Here is an 18,556-nt window from a genome sequence, read left to right as displayed (position 1 = left end):
TTACTGACATTTGAGTAAAAACATTGTTGGAATCTATTAAATTTTGACAAAGTTATGGGCATTTAAAAAAAAAAAAAATTCTCACTGTCAATTCGAATAATCGATTTTTGCCTTAAAAACAAAATCGCGTTTAATTCGGCCGAAAAATTTTTCCGAGCCAAAAGAAAAAATACGTGTCTCATTATTTGGACCAACAAACAATGTATTTGAGTTTGGTCGAAATTAAAAATCATGCTCGTACCTGACCGGTTGTCTGGAAATGGAAAGCATCATATACATATTTGAAATTTAAGAAAATAAGACAAATAGCAAAATCGGCTAAAAACGGTTAATTTTTTTCTCAAAACGGCTAACAAATCGGCTGCCGGCTAAATCGAAATTTTTCCGGCTGTTTGCTATCACAACCGGCTAAATCTAGCCGGAAAACGGCTAAAATGGCAACACTGATACAGAAGCAAAGCAGCGAATTTCGATTTAGTCTGCTTGCAGATTTCACCCAGGTAAAGTCACGCTCGGCTGTTGATTGTTTTTCCTCGTAAGTTTAGCACTGGCTTGCCACATTTTGTGTAGGAAATTTACAAAAAATGCCCAAAGCAAAAGGTGGTGTGTTGTTCTTAGATTTTTGTTTGCGTGCGTTTGCTACGATTCAAACACAAAATAGTGCGACTCTATATAAAAACTACAGTTTATAGTTCAAAGCACTTCCAACAAGCCACAATGTCCATTATGCTGTTATTACTACGTATTTTTAATATAAGCAAACTGTATTTTTCATGCCGTGTGAATTTTAAAAAATATAAAATGGACTACTTACTTGCTGACCAACGTTCACTAATTTTATAATAAGTTCCATGATTTTTATAAAAAAGGCACAAATTGCATACTTTATTTTAGAATAATTTTTTTCTACCTAAAGAAATTGAAAGAGAAATGTAAATGCTGGTTTATGCCCAAAAATACTTAATGAATAATATTTATAAGTTATACTCTATTTTTAGGACTGAATACCTATTTATATGAAAATAATAAAATCTAAACACCGTAACCATCTGGCCAGCCAGCATTTTTAAGAATTGATGCTAATAAAACGGTGCCCAGGTATTAAACAAATGGTAAAACTCATTTAAATTTTAAAAGTACTCAATTTTTCGTATGTAAAAGTTTCTATAAACTAATAGTATTAGTTAATAAAAACTTCCAAGATTCATTATTTCACTATATGTATTAGCAAAATAGGCCAAAAGACCCATGCACGAAAAATACAACTTTTAGTACATTTATAAAAATGTGGCAACCATAACTGAGCGCGACGCACTAATACCACGACAAAATGAGACTGTGTTGGTGTGCCCAACATTATGACTAACATTCTTTGCTGCTCATATTTCATATCTTTCTTAAATTTTTTTAAGCTGAATAACGGTAAATTGCAAATATCTCGAAAACTTATTTATGGAAAAAATTAGTGCTGACCAGAATCGATACTTAAAGTAGTAAGTACTCGATTCTGAAAAGAATCGACAGTACTCTATTCTAAAAAGGATCGATTCTGAGTACTAAGAAGTACTCAGCACTCAGTATCGATACTTGTACTCAGAATCGATACTTGTGCTCAGAATGGATACCAATATTTGGAATCAGTACCTGTATTCAGAATCGATACTTGTACTCAGTAGCGAGTCGCTGCTAGCGATACTTGTACTCAGTATTGATGCTTGCACTAAGAATCGATACTAGCACATAGTATTTTTACGTGTTTTGTCGACGAGCTCAGAATCCGAAACGGAATCTAGTTATATGTATTTGTCTTGCAAGCGATTTCATATCATTTTATTTAAATCATTCTATTGCGGGTATTAACGTGTACACATACCTATGTATGTACATAGAGTTTTGGCAAAATTATATATATCTGGCTATAAGCTCAATAATTTTATATGTTAATATCTCAAAGCTTATAAAAATAGGTGACTAGTAGTTACTAACAAACTTTTACATATGTATCTACATAAGTACGAGTATTAGCAAGAAATTAACAAAAACTTCACAGCACTTCTGTCTTCCCAACGGAGCGGAGGAGAAGCGCTCCATTAGTGCTATTGGAGCGCCCCATATTCAGCAGTGAGCGCTCCCTTCCTAATTTCACACTTCATTATATATTAACATTGGGTGTCATTAGAAAGAAACGTTCCCTTGCTGCTCCCAAAGAAGCCCTTGGTGAGCGCTTCAACTAAAGCATTTAAAAAACGATGCATGCAATTTTAATTTTTAAATTACATTTTTGTTTTAATAAATAACGGTTTTTGTAAACCAGTTGAAGGCTTTATTGAGTACTTATTGTTTTTATTTTCTATGTGGTATACATACATATGTATGTATGTACATACATGTTTGTACATAAATTAACTATTTTTCAAAAGAAAATATATTTTCTGTTATTACTCAAAATGATATTTATTTCTAAGCATTGCTAGAAATTTAAAAATTTATTTTTTACTTTGCTTTTGTACTGCTCCCTACTTGCTCCTTTGGGGAGCAACTTACTTTCAGTCCCGTTGGGATGCTTATTAGTTTACATAAATAATACGTTTTAGTTTAAAACGAATTGCAGCTATTAAGGAAAATTATCATATTAATGTTTTAAGGCGACAAGCGGTTTCGTCTTTGGTTCGCAATCTGCCCTGTTTTTGAAAAAAATATTTCAGACGGCACCGAAGTTGAAGGAAGGCTAATTCATTTAAGTTAGGAAAAGAACTTTTTATGCGTTTGCCAGAAATCTATTGGATCGCCCGTTCTTTTTGCGTAGGGTAAGTCCAAGTATTGCTGCACTGATAGCTCACTAGAAGTTTTTGGATAAGTGATTGTAAGAGATCTAGAAACCTGTAAGTCAAAATGTGACCATATATTACACACTATGTTTGCATCTTCTATTGTGTTCTCTATTGCCGATGTTGACGAAACCACGCTTTGCCTTCTAATGAGAATGGCTTCAACTTCCGCAGATAAATTATTTTGTACGGCACGGCTTTAAAACGCGGATTAAGATAACAAGCTTTCGACACAATATCATTTGAATACAAATTTCCAAGACGTCGGTCAGTTGCTTCAGCAAGTGCCACTTTGAGATATTTTGCGCATATAGTTTCCGGATTTATGTTTTTCAGGGCATGTTTTAAACCATTTATTAAAGGAGTAACTTGGGATACCGTTGGATATTTTTCACCTGGAGACGTGAAATATTAGTTGATAGTATACAAAATATTGTGTGCAGTTTTTCATACCCGATAGAGATAATGTTAATGACTCATACAACTTAAGAAGGTGCGCCGCATTTTTCAAAATCTTCCATTCATCTCCGTCCACAAATTTCGGTGCAGAAGACAAGCGAAATCGCGATTGATAAACCGTCCTTAATTTTGACTAATCTCTTGATCATAATCAAAGAGCTGTTCCACCTTGTGGGGACGTCTTGCTTCACTTTTAATATTGGAAACCCCATTTGCTGCGTTGTGTTTCAATTTTTGGGCAGCTTGCGTGCTATGTGTAAAGTGGCCAACCAACAATTTACATTTTTTTAGAACTTTATGAAAATCTACACAGGATTTAATTGCGTCATTGATGACTAAGGTCAGATGTTCCTTCCGAAGATGAATTTTAATAGCATTTTTTATATAAGATCCGTTGTCCGTAACAAAAACGAACCTAAAACCTCGTTTGTTTGTAATGCATAAGAGTAGGGATGCCCAAATCAGCACATATGTGTCGCGGGCGACTGCGCGTGCAAAGCTTTGCACAGCGGTGCTGGGCAAGCGCAGAAGCAAAAAGTTATCGGAAGGGGAAAACGAAGTCAACGGAATAGTGAGATTGTATGTGTGACACTGATGGAAAATAAGTGTGCATTGTGCCATTTTCGGCCCTTTCGGAAGCAGCCGGCACCTTCAGCACAATCGATTGATTTTCAGCACTATTTTTGCGTAACTCAATGCAACTAATAAATATTTCTTTCGGATCCGCAATTAAAAATATTTTTTTTACATTTAATCGTATGTGCTTAAACTGATAAATGATAGAAACATAGAAACGCAGAAGAATCCCGCTTCCACATTCTGCATATGCGCTTAACATTTTTGTTTAAACAAATTTGTCGAAATTCCATCTCTAAAGCAAATATTAAATATCATTAATATATACTTTAGATTTAAATAATCATTTTTAGTGGTGGGCGAGTCCGAGATGTTTAAATGATCGAGATAATACATTCAATTCGCGTATATTTTTGAGAACTTTTTTCGTTGAAGGTGTTGCACTTTTTTTCCATACTGAAATTTGTGTACATCATTTATCATTGTCTAAGAAAAACTATAAAATAAAGCTTAGTTTGAAATATTGGAATAAAAAATAACAACGCTACACGCGCATTCATCCATATAACATAAAATCCGAACGTTCGTTATATGGAAGAAAGTGCGCAACACCGCAAACAGAAAAATTTAAAAAAATCAATGGTATTTTCTAGACACTTCAAACTTGCACCTTATTATACTAGAATGAATGGGCTACAAAAATGTTAACCCAAAACATGACTACAAATTCTGAACAAAAACTGTGAAAATGTGATGAAACTTTGTTGATTTTTTTCATTCTTTCAAGTTTCGATTTATTTGCAAGGTTTTTGTTTGATAATGAGCTACAATTTTATAAAAAAAAATAATTAAAATTATTTAAAAAAATAAAATAAATACCGGGTGACCGTGTAATTTTGTCAAAGATGAAGAAAATGATGATAAAACATTAATACACTATATAGGTCAGTTCATATTAATGAACATAAAATGAGATCACTATCGATAAAATGGAAATCCTCAAGGGAAATTTATAATTTCAACGCATGGAATTTACATAAATTTTTTTACTTTCAACCCCCGAATTGCTCAATTACTTCTATTTCTGCAGAATCGCCATTAGGTAAATTGCATTTCCAAAGGTTTTTTCAAAATAAATAGCGATGAGGGATATTTCACCCGCCGGTGATAAGAAATCGCAATCACCATAACGCACATCACTAATATTACTGTTCACAATCATGTTTACATTCAAAATTACAATTCATAATTTCGTTTTGTAGCAAATATGAAATATAGGTATATCCATTTACTTAAATGTAAACGGATTAAGAATCAAAGTGCTAGAAGAGATTCGAGCGTATGGTACAAAAAGTATTTTTGATGTTGAAATTGTACTTAAAATCGGAAAATTGTACTTTTGTACATTTTAAAATTAATTGTACTGAAAAAAGTACAATTGTACTTAAAATATCAACACTGTTTCACTGGCTTGCTGCAGCGATGCCAGATTTGAGCATACCCAATTTTTTACCGATAATAACTCATGCGAGGGATGGGTATTGGGCCTATTAGGAAGTATACATATCTGTGTTCGTATAGAATAATAGCTTATGTCGGAAGACTGGCTTTAGTATAATGAACCATTCGCAGCATACGATTGCGAAAGACTCACTGGCGCCGAGTCGTTGAAGAACTCTTGGAAAATAAACGTAAAAGACGGTAATGTTAATGGCGATGCTAGCAAGTCAATATTCGTATAGTTTCATAAAAAATTCCTTGTGGTTTAAATAATATAGGAAATGGTACATTTTACTAACGCCAGCCTCCCGACATAAGCTACTATTTCATACGAACACAAATATATTCGTGTACAAATAATGTTGATTATTTTAATTAAGTCCTAAGATAAGTTTGTGAAACTTATCAGTGTTCTATGTAAGAACCAAAAATCAATCCCCTCGCCAATTAGAACTTTTGCTTTAAAAGGAAAATATACATAGCGCATTTACTTAATACTTGGTCTGGCATCACTGTTTGAGCATTGATGTGCTCAGCTCACTGTTGCCAATGTCGTGCATTTTGCACTAAATTTAGTGCTTTTGGGAAACCAAAAAGCCAAAATAATTGGAATTCAATGCTTGGTGCGGTATTTAGTGATGCTTTTTAAATTTAAGGACACCGAATGCATAGGTACATATGTATGTATGTATACACTATACACTAATATTCTACATTAAGATGGAATTCATTTACTGAATAAAATGTGAAAAATAGGTAAATTAAATATGTTTTGCGTTGCTATAAATGTATTGAAATTAATTAGTTAATAAAAACGTGAGGAAATGGATATGTATATACACTTTTTACTGAATCAAAAAAATTATTAAACATGATAATAAAAACTTGGCGCTTTTGTTTTGGAAAAATTGGCTTTTTCTGGTGGCCTGATGCCACACTGACTCAGTTGTCGCAAAAGTACACATACATACACGCATTTTTACTTGAAAATAAGTGTGTAGTGGTTAATATGTATACGATGCCATCTCCGTACAGCTCACTTCACCTCCCCCAGCAGGGATGCCGTTTGGATCTAAATAGATCCAATTGGATACATTTTTAGACGAATATTTGCGGGATACTTATTTTTTCCTGTCAGTATAAATGTGGATACTTTTTTAAATAGGCCAACATTTTATATTTTCCATAAAGTTTTTTTCGTTCAAAAATAGATTTTCATTAATGACGTTTTCTAAATGTTATAAAAATCGCTACTTAAGCGTGAAATTAGAGCATTTTATTTTTTGTGAATGAAGCAATGAACATATGAAGAGATCTCATCAAAGCAGTGTAATAAGAGCTTTAACAGACGGCAGCGTTGATCCGGATCAACTCGGGAATTAACTGCAGTTAATCCGGATTAAGTCCCAGTTAATCCCGATCAACTCGGGAATCAACTGCAGTTGATCCGGATTAAGTCCCAAATAATCCCGATCAACACTGCCGTCTGCTTAAGCTTTTAGGCGCAATTGTTTAGTTAGCTAAAAAAATGCTTTAAGCAAGATCTTAATATATATATATGAATTAAATATATCTCTTGCATATCACATATCTTCGTTTGTTAATATAAAAAGAAAGAAGATCTCAATGTAGTTTAAAATACACTGTTTAAAAACTAAATTTGATTTATTTAAGTTAATTTTTATGAATTTTACTGAAAAGACTTTAAATACACTCTAATTTTTTTTTGTTTATTTGGGCATATTAAGAAAGGTAACCATTTTCCTCTTTTAATGTGTGCAAATTTGCACACCGTGTAATAAAATTAAACACTGCCTGTTTACTTTAACATATCAAATTTGTCGCAGAGCGCAAAATAACACATAAAATATTTAAAATAGAGTAAACGTAATCCCCTAATGTTTATTGTTTGTAGGAAATGTATTTTTAGTTTCAAAATTTTTTGCAACTTTAAACATTTCATGTGTATATTTATGTGTATATTTTAAAGATCTCAAGTTCAAAATCGAATCCTGAACATCTTATACGTATGTATATTTATACAGATTCCTGTTGAAAAATAGATATTTTTCAGTAGTAGTTTTACACACACTTTTCATAGTGTACAGGTACAAATGTAACATATTAATTACTATTTTTTATACTTACTTTGCAAAATACTTATGTATAAAAGATGTAATTTATAAATTGAAATTACAAATGTTTGATTTTATGAAATATAAAAATATATATACACGTAGTCCAAGTCCTTAGGATGGGTTAAATTATGTCTTTTTCTTCAAAATGTTTGGTTTTCTTACAAATTATGAGATGGATACGTAAAAAATTGGATACATTTGGATACATTTTTGGCTTGGCCGGTGATACATTTTCTTGGGACGGCGCGGCAACACTGTGTGCATCCCTACATCCAGTGTTGCCAACTTATGATTTTCAAAAAGCACCAAAAACTTGGAAAAAAGGCGTTTTACCAAACTAAAAGCACCAAATTTTTTTTAATCAAAGGATGCTTTTTTCATAACAGTTTGTATTTAACAAAATGAAAAAATTAGCAATATTTACAAGAATACATACATAAATCAATACACAAAACTTTTTCGCTCATAACGATTGAATAGCCTCTACACATGCTATGATGACTCATGTTTATGACGTTGTACCGAAGTACTGCCCATTAAAGCTGGTATATCTCGAGAACCAAAATCGAATCGCAACAAACGAAAATGATGCCCTAAGTAGAAATGAGCAAAAAATTTGATGTTTTCATTATATAACCTCAAAAAACCGTTTTTTTTGGCACTTTAAGGTTAGGATATCTAACTTTAAGGTTAGGATATCTAACAATTGATTCAGCACCCAGAAACGGTGTGATTTACTCAGGAGGTAACAAAAAATCAAAATTTGTACAAATAATTAGAAATGAAAAAAATAAATACCTAACTTGCCTGCGTACTAGCATTTTCTGTTTCAGCTTTTTATCAATCATGGTTATATTTTAGATTTGTATATTCTTGTAAATTCCGCATTTCAAATTATTTCAGGTTTTAACTATTTCGGAGTAATATTAGTTCAAAAAAAGCACTAAAAAAGGCACTAGGCACTAAGTAACTTTTTTGGCGTTTTAATTTTCAAAAAGCACTAAATCTAGTGCTTAAAGCACCAAGTTGGCAACTATGCCTACATCAGTGCCCGCCAAACACTTTCCTGGGAAACGAACTATATTCGGCCTTTCCCATGTACACAATCGGCTTCTTACACGTACACAATCCGAAGGTCAACAGAAAGAGTAGAAGAGCAACAAATTTTATTTAGTTGCATGCAAACAATAGGCGAAGCAGGTTGATGACGCATTGTTGTTGAATAAAGTAGGTACACTGAGCAGAATGAATGAATATTCATTAAAAAATTTTACAACACAATTTTTCGTTCATACACCCCTAGAAATAGGTATGTATATGGTACCAAGGCGTGTTTTTTCTTCATATTAAAAGAACTTTGTGAATTATGTATTTTTTTTAATACCAGACTAGTCCTCAATTAAAACATACAATATGTTTTGTTATTTATCTTTTGGTTTAATCGTTACTTTAAATTGTTCTTAAGTGTCAAGTTTTACCTAATTTTAAAATAAATATATATTAGATATATATATTTTTATTTTATTTCTACTTGAAATCAACGAAATTTTCTTTTAATATTCAGAGTGCTCGAAGCACGTTGTCTTTTTTGCTCAGAAATCCACACTTATGGCCTTATTCATAAAAAATAAAGTAGCTTTATAAAAGGTTTATAAATTGAAAAATGTATGAAAACGTCAATTTATAAAGCCCTTTAAACCTACTTTATTTTTTATGAAAAAGGCCATTAAATTATAAAAAAATAATAATAATTTTGTACAATACATACAAAATGTTACCAACTTTTTCCTTTCTTAGGGCCGTTAACTTTCATTATATTTTTCGATGTTGTTTAGATCTAAAAAAAATGGTGCACAATGAAAAAAACGGCAAAAAAACATACCAAAGTTTTTATAATAAGTAATACAACACAGAAATTTTTTCCGTGCATTACCACCAACACATTCTCATTTTTTGTTTCATAACTAATACACTCTCATTTTAAGACTTTTCTCTTTTTGGCGGGCACTGCCCTACATAAGAGCGTAATTCACCAGAGTAAATAAAATGAGATGTTAGTGTTATGTATGACATCGAGGAATCTGATGTCCACATATCCGTGGTCACGGCAACATATTTTACATCCCGCAACATGCTTTTTAAGTCCAACACCGATCTATTATATAGGTTAGGCAATAGTTGTTCTGACAATTGTTTCCTAGAAGGGATGGAATATTCGGCATTCAATGAATATGTGTACTCTTTAAACCCGACATTTTCAACGATTGATAATGGTTGCAAGTCGGAAACAACAAATTTTAATAGCTTTTGGTTAATGCTGTCTTTTCGTTGCCGTGTGAGAGCAATTGCTTTACTGCATAGCTTTAATTGACGTAAGTTTTTGTGGACAATGGTCGAACACCGTCGCTTTCCAATAAATTAATTTGATCTGCCAATTGTGAGTCATTGAAATTAGTTGCAGTTTTATAATTGACTTAATTTACCTGTGATATGAAATTCACCACAAAACTGACTTCATCACCTACTGCCTCAGACTGAACACTTACTGAAAATACTTCTAAATTATAATTTATTCCACATATGTATCTATTTGCACATCAGAAATGAACTTTACCAGAAATTTGTACACCATCCGTCGATTCCTTGGCCTGCTCTTGCCTGCGTGACCGCAAAATTTTCACTGGGTGTAATCGCTCTAAGTGCTTTCTTAAGTTTGTAGTATTTCCATTATGTTTTAAACCTTTTTTGCAGATTATGCAATGCGCTATATCCTTTGTTTCATTAAAAAAAAATCCAAACGTCCGATCTCTGCGACATTTATTCAGGGGCAGAAACTTACTTTACAAAAACTCGAAAACAAAAAGAGTTGTTTGCGTTCAAACGTGAAAAAGTGCTGCCAAATTCATATGCGAATAAGACGAAATAAAATAGTGTTGGCAGAAGTCAAATTCCGACTAAAAAAAGTTTTGGTACAAAAAACTACTCGATTATTTCGAACATACCTTATTCTTAAAAGAATCGATACCGAAGTACTCGATTCCTGAAAGTACTCGATACTTCCCATCACTAGAAGAAATACTTGATTTGCGGAATCAGCAAGCGCTTCTGCATAGGAATTGGATAGTGGCATCCAGTGCGCGTTTTTGTTGTAAGCCAGTGTTTTTTATGACACAATTATAAATATAAAAATGTTATAATAATGTTATAAATATCAAAATGTTTGTGTTTTTCTCTTGCTTTTCTTGCTTTATTCTGACACTAGACAAGTTGTGTTTTTTGAAATGTTTTAAGTTTTTATTTGCCTTAACGTATGTATTTGAAAAAAAAAATTATTTTTGATATTCCAATACTAAGATTTATGATAACATTAGATAAGTAGTTATAGTTTCCAGTTTTCATACTAAAATCCTATGAAAATTCACTATTTTGCTACTATCTCCCTCACTACCAGCGTAATGCTTTTCAGCTTTAAATCGGTCTGGCTCTTGCTTTAGCAACCGAATTAATGTCTGGCAAATTAACTTTAGATTCATTAGTACTCAAACAACATCATATTAAATTTTGAGCCTTACTAAAATGAGTTGAAAAATTTAACTTTTATTAATAAAAAATGACGTCTGGCACAATGTTGGCAACAACGGACATGCCTGCAATAATAAATCTACGTTTCTAAAAGCTAAGTTAAAGCCAATGAAAATAAAATTAGCCTTACTATATGATTTAAAATATTAGCATTTTTAACTGTAAATATACGATGCGCACTAGTCAAAGGAACCATTACCGCCTGCCACATAGCTCCCACGCTAACCGAGGGAGTGAGAGATATGTCAATCAAAAACCCAGCTGTCCTGAAATTCTCTCTCGAAAACGTTGCTAGCTCTTAGACTAATAGCAGACAAATTGAATAAAGTACTTGTTACTGGCTAGTGAAGGCAATGAGATTTAACTTCAACAGGTCTATTCTGCACGTTACCGAAGACTTTGTAACCGGTAAATTTTATTACCAAAATATGTTACCAGATCTTACCACCGCGATTCTAGGTACGTTGATAATGTAGTTAAAATATTCAGCCATTTAGCTATGAAGAATTGTGGAAATTCTGGCATTGCATATTTCACGGGACAATACTTTGTTACCAGCTTATGATATGGTAACAAAATTTACTGGTTACAAGAGTAGGTACACAGAAAGCGAAAAGAATTTAAAAATTGACAGGAACTTTAGTTACCGGTTACAATACTTTTATTACCAGCGCAAAATAGACTTGTAAGTGGTTATAACAGTGTGAATATGTGTGTTCTCTTCATGCCCATATTGTTTAAGATATATTTGCTATTGATTTGATTTTCCTTAATTGTTAATAGATACAAGTGGAAGCCTGAATTTTCCAACACCGATTTCTGTTAAAGACATTACTAGAGAATTCACGACAAATATACGAGATCGCTGTTCTGTTCAGAGATCCCCTGAAATGAATGAAAATTGTGCAGGACTTGGGTCGAAGATGGTGTTGAAGCAGCCTCTTGGAAATGCCAACCCAACAAGTGCCTTATATAACTCGTCAAACTCGAATTCGAATAAATTCCTAAATTTATCTGATACCAGTCCTGATAAAAAGCCCAGTTACCTGAATCTAGCTTGCTGCGTGAACGGATATTCAAATCTTACAACATATGATTCTAAAATACGACAGGATATAAATAAATCACGCGAGGTATCTCCTATTCGCCCATCATCAAATAGTATTCAGTATTGTAAAAAAAACAATTCTTTGGCACCACCAATTCTTCTACAATTGGATGATGGAAGGGGTGATGTATCAAACCGGAAAATACCTGCTTTGAACGGCCAGTATAATATTAACAGATCAGACACCAATGAATGCGAGCGCTGTGATTCGCCATGGCTGGAAGATCGTCGCAATACTAGTTTTATTCAGCAGAGGGTAGAACGTTTGTATGGACCCGCAGCGTTAGCACAGGGTTTTTACAGTCCCAAAAAAGTACGCAGCAGCACATTCGCGTCTCGGGAAGATGATAGTTCGTCGGAATTAGCTCGTAAATTTCAACAACTTACTCCAAGTAAAGATTATACTGAATTTAGAAAAAAATTAAGTGCATCTACATCTCCACGGCAAATTCCTTCATCAACTGACATCTCAACTGTCAACAACAATACCGTTGATTTGCCTGTACTACGTCATCTAAGCCAAGAGTTTCGAGCTCAGTTACCTATCATTTCGCCCAAAAAAAGTCAGTGCAGAAATTCTCCTCATAAAACTTCCGAAAATGAAGCTTTATTAGATTCTAGTAAGGTTGAATCATTAATAGATGAAGTTGACCGCAAAGAAACTCCAAGATCCACACATCAAATAAGCAGCATACCTTCATCAAACGGTGTTAATATGGAAATCGAAGTTTTGTTGAAACCAAAAAAAACTGAATCGATTATAGCGAATGCTGAAAAAGATGGAACTTACTTTCTTAATTTGTTGGGCATTGAACAAAGTCGCCTTTTAGCTTTAGCTAATAAAGCGGAACAATATGCTGAAGAACTATCGGTACGTATAGTGTATTCCATACTGTATGATTAGCAATGATTAATATAAAGTGGTGGAAAAATAAATAGGGTGGCGACATTTTAAACAAAATTTGAAATTTTTTCTTTTGTTTATTTAATATTTATTATTTTTTTTATAAAAATATAACTTTCTATCTAACAAAAACCATATAAATTCATATTTCAAACTTCGTCGTTTAAAACACTGTGCTCAGGTTTTGAATTTTTTTCTGGGCAAAGGTTTTGATAACTGATCTTACTTAACTGGGATCTTTTAAATTCAATGGCGTCCTCTGTTTTTCCAGATTGGCTCTAGTTTTCGAGATAACAGTGCTTGAAAATCTGCTTAAATTTTTGTTAATAATTACCTCAGTTTTAAGGTTATTTTACTAAAATTTTGTACGTGACTGTATTTTGATATTACCTTAGCTATTTCTGAAAATCATGGAAATCGCTTCACTTAACATATAGCTCCCATAGAACTGATTGTTCAGATATGTGGTTTTGCCTTACAACTCATATTTTATTTCGTAATATTTTTTTTATAATATTAGTTTATATACAATTTGGACCTAAATTTGGGTTCTCTTCAATCCCGTTTTGGCATATTTTGCTAGTTTCTATTGCTCGAATGATTTTTTTAATATCCTTTGCCTCCTGCGATCGACCAGCAAAAGTCCGCCAACATTGAAGTTAATCGTTTTACAGCGAATCGGTCCTGAAAACACATAATGGATTGGTGAAATCTCTCCTACCTCCTCGGTTTCTGTTGAAAGCTGTTGCTCGTAAAAGTCAAAGTGACTGTGTAGCATGTGGATTTTAAGCGACATGTGCACATCAAAGGCGTCAAAAGATTCCATCAAGTTCGCAATAAAAATGGCATATTCTGGTGTACGATTTTTACACAGAACGTGTTTAATTAAAGACCGAACTGCATCCCTTGCAACGGCTGCTGTGCCATCAAGAGTTTCCAAGAAGCCTTGATCCTTCATTAATCTTCTGATGTCCGGCCCATTAAGCACACCTGAAATAAAAATTATAGGGCTCTTAAAGCAAGAGAGAGATATAATAAAATATATGAGCGAAAATCTCTCAAATGGGCCACCCAAAATTGGACGGTCAAGATATTTTCGCACAAATCACTTTATTCGGTTTACAACCACTTGAGAGATTTTCACTCATATACAATCAAAAAACTACCTTCACGGATTTTTTCAACGGAAAGTTTTGGAAAGGCATTATTTTTCAAATATAGGAATGCAGTTTCGTTGACTCTAACCAACTGTTGGATGTAATTCTTAACAACACCAAGTTTGATATGTAAATCGGGAAGCATGATTTTGTTAAGCGCTATCAAGGGCTCGTGAACTATATTGAATTTACCAATCGATTGTTCCTTTCTTTTTAGCCAATCACATTTGGTGATTGCATTTGGCTCTACTATCCCAATGACAGAACAAACAACAGTATTTAGTGTACCCGTTTGCATGCCTGATAGTAGTGGGAGAACTTTAAAATCACAGTTCACGCGCCACCTGTGCTCTTCGTACTTGATGCAATCTAATATTAATTGCATTGTTTCGTATGATTCCTTTATTCCAACCGCATACAAGATGGGAACGGGTTTCTTGCTACTATCGCGATAGAGCAAGACAGCTTTCAAACTTCGCTTTGATGCGTCAATAAAGATACGCCATTGTTCGGGTTTATAGTCAGTAATTCCCATTTCATTCATCAAACCTGCAAAATCAATGCAATAAGCCTGAGTGCCATCTTCCGATAACTTGAAGTATGGCATAAACGGATCTTGTCTATGTTTGTAGGCCGTTACTTTTACTCCTGGTGCTAAAACATTCATGCTTTTCAGTTCTGATGCCAAAATCATTGCGTTGTTATGGGAGAGATTTAATTTACGCACCATGCTGTTTAGGTGTTTTTGGGATATGAAAGACGGTAAATTGTTTTCAATCGGAATGTAATCAGATCCATCATCAAGTGGTAATGGCGTTGCCATAGACTGTTTGCAATCATAGACAGTTTCGAGTTCGGATGGATGATTTGGAACTTTTAAAGCATCACTATGTGCAACAGCTAAATGAGCGCTCGGTACACCTTTGTAGACGACACAAGACCGATCTATTGAATCAAATATTTATGAGTATATGTACGTACATATATATGCATATATCGATGGCTGAGTGGAAGATCGACCTATCTCAGCTGCCGATTTAAAAACGCAAAAGACTTTCCAAGGTTGGTTATACTTAGGCGTGGTACCTTCCAAACATACAGAAACTTTTACCTATTTCATACACTCGGCGATTAAGGTGAGGGCAAACTATACAAAATTTCATGGTTTTATTTAAATTTACTTACTTTTTTGATTGAAACCAAATGTATTGTTGGTGCATGCATAACAATTTTCAGCTTCGTGTTTTCCGGGATTTGTCCAAATCATTGGTAAACCGAATGGTAACGAAAATCGTTTTTTTGTCCACCAAAAATTCATCGCACTAATGCACGAAATACATGTGAATTCAGGAGTGTATTTATTTTGTGCAGGTTCAGATTGCAAAAAGTACCATTTATAGCATGCTAGTGCATTTTTATTTGAGACTAATTTACGCTGGTCTGATTTCAAAACGAATTTACCACAAACGAAACAAACTTGTTTAATTTATTGCAAAGCTTTTTAATTGGGCAATTCACAAGGTGTTGTGAAGTTATATTTTCCTAACAAAAGTTGTGTTAAAACACGACGGTTGTGAACACCTGTTACGATTATTTATTATATCTCAGCACTTAACCTCACATAACACCGAATAAACATAGGTTGCAGAGTTGTATCGTCATGTGTTATTTTTCTTCACAAAACAATAATAACATTTTTACAACTGTCATGAAATATCATGACTTCACGACAAACACGACAAATACGACACCTTGTGAATTGCCCAAATATTTTTCTTTTTAGGAGTTTCCGAAGACAATGATATGATGAATAAAAGTTTTTCGCAAAATTTTCGATGTTTTTTATCAATTAATATAACAGTAATCACGCGCGTAGATTTTCGGTTTGTGTTTTTTGGTTCCCAACTTATGTGAAATAGACGCGGTATAGACCGCTGCCTATTTGAAAGCATTACTCAGTCACTTTGACTTTAACGAACAACAGCTTTCACAGTACAAAAAAGGTATTAAAAAGCCATTCGTACACCAAATTCAGGTCCAAGCAGTGTATAAACTACTATTATAAAAAAATATTACGAAATAAAATATGAGTTGTAACGCAAAACCACATATCTGAACAATCAGTTGTATGGGAGCTATATGTTATAGTGAACCGATTTCCATGATCCGGAGCTATATTTTAAATGAAAATTATTAAAAATCAATAAGAAAACAGGAGTTGCAATTAATATCATTTAAATTTTGCTGCTATTATTTTGACAGCTGTTGTACATATACATATGTATATGTTCCGAGTGACGAAAACATCTGCGCGGCGGTGTCGTTCGGAGCCTAAAGAATTATGAACAAAATTTCCATGATATAAGTTCTACACAGAATTACAGCGGACTGCGGTATTCAGTTGCCGCAGTGAAATTCGTCTGAGTGCACACAATTGCGGCGGACGATGGTTTCCGACAGTGAAACATTTCTTCGGTACGTGTGCATATGTGTATTTCCAATCTGGCGTTTCGTAACGCTCGTATGACAAAATGTAAAAAAAAAATTGAAAAAGTCTAAATTTTAAAAAGGTTTTTTTAGATTTGTATCCGTTATTCAGTTAAAAAAAAATTACAACTGTTGGTAGTAGTGGATTTTGACTTGGTTTTCAAGTAAACATGCCAAATGTGAAACAAATCAGAGCATAAATACGGGTTTTCAAAATATTTCGACCCTGGCACCATCTAGCAAGACCATTTTTTTGGCAAAAATGTTACTGCTTACATAACCAGTATATATTATAACTTGCCGTCCTCGTATGCGCGATTGACAACTAACCCGGTTGCAACCCTACTAAAAAATAATATATAATTGCGCATCTGGAGGCCAAGCCCTTTCATTTGACACCTCATTTCTTGTAATCTAACGAACAACCCACATTTTTTAATTTTTCGAACAGGTTTAAACCCTCTTCGAAAAATAAAACCTTATGCAAATCGGAAGCCCAAGGCTTTTCCTTGGACACTTAATTTTTTTTTTATTGAATGAACTGTGCAAATCTAATGTCATAATGTCACTAACTTCGCGTATTATACATACATAATTTTTAAATAGGTGGCAACCGCACTCAAACAAAAAATAAAAACTTATTGCACATGCAGAGACCATATCCTTTCACTCGGTACCTCAGTTTTTAGTCCAACAAACGGTGAAGATCTTATAATTTTTAAAAAGTGACAGTCCTACTCAAAAAGTAATACATTATTGAACATCTAAAAGCCGAGCCCTTTTATTTGACACCCCATTTCTTGTAATCCAAGGAATAGTGCGGATATAATAATTTTTTAGTCAGGTGGAAACCCTATAGGAATTTAAAGTACTAAAGATAATATTCCTATCGATACAGATTATACTTAAAAAATCTCGTATAAATCCGTTCAGTAGTTTTTGAGATTAGCGTGGTCAAATTATCTCGACTTTCCTTTATACTACGTTTAGAAGATAGTAATTTTTAATTAGGTGGCAACCCTATTAAAAAAATTAAAGCTTTTGTACATGCGAAGGCCAGGCCCTTTCATTTGGTATATAATTTTTAATCCAACGAACGTCGAAAATCTTTTAACTTTTTAATAGGTGACAACCCTACTCAGAAAAGTAGTACATTATTGCACATGTAGAGGCTAAATCTTTTCGTTTGACAGTGACGGTGCAGAACTTATGTCTACGCTTATTATGATTGAATATAGTAATTTTATTAACAGATGGCAACCCTATTAATAAAAAAACATTAGTGCTTTTCTAGAGGCCAATTTCTTTCATTTGACACCTCATCTTTTGTAATACAACGAACGCACAGAGGGGTATTTGGCCGAATTAGGCGGCCAAAAGTCGAATTTTAAAAACGCACATTTTTCTTTTATAACTGAATATAGGGTGAAGAGAATATAATTCTTGACTAGATTTCGTTATTTTTTAATCCCTCTTTGTTTTCATTCGTGTTGATAATTGATTATTTGGTTTTTAGATGTGTTTAATACAAGCCGAAGTGGTAAAAAACTGCTCTAAATCGTGTGTTAATTTTTTTAATTATATTAAATTAGACAATTGTAAAGCAGGTAAATACCATATAATCCACATAGTTTAATACAAATATAATATGAACTGATACCGGCAGAGCGACTAGGAAAAATATCGTATGTTTGCTAATTTTAATGGATTTGAGGAATAAACTACAGTCATAAAGTTATGTAACACCACTCAACGGTGCTGAGATTCTTGCTTGGTTGTTATGCTTGACAATTCGTAGTTTGGAAACAAAAAAAAAA

The 18,556-nt window shown here is 33.4% G+C and overlaps 1 protein-coding gene across 5 annotated transcripts in view; it reads left to right on the top strand.

The window, feature by feature from the left end:
• Positions 1-18,556, top strand: part of LOC118744127 — a 230,360-nt gene that overhangs the window by 75,557 nt on the left and 136,247 nt on the right. For all 5 annotated transcript variants that reach the window (XM_036476867.1, XM_036476864.1, XM_036476866.1 and 2 more), the window contains one exon: positions 11,867-13,062. In XM_036476867.1, coding sequence (XP_036332760.1) covers positions 11,867-13,062 — 1,196 coding nt within the window. The remainder of the gene's footprint in view (positions 1-11,866; positions 13,063-18,556) is intronic.

This window comes from Rhagoletis pomonella, unplaced genomic scaffold, assembly GCF_013731165.1.
Source record: "Rhagoletis pomonella isolate Grant_MI unplaced genomic scaffold, Rhpom_1.0 Rhpom_scaffold_00008, whole genome shotgun sequence".
NCBI lineage: Eukaryota > Metazoa > Arthropoda > Insecta > Diptera > Tephritidae > Rhagoletis > Rhagoletis pomonella.
The sequence above is the reverse complement of the archived record's forward strand: the minus strand, read 5'-3'. Positions and strand labels throughout refer to the sequence as shown.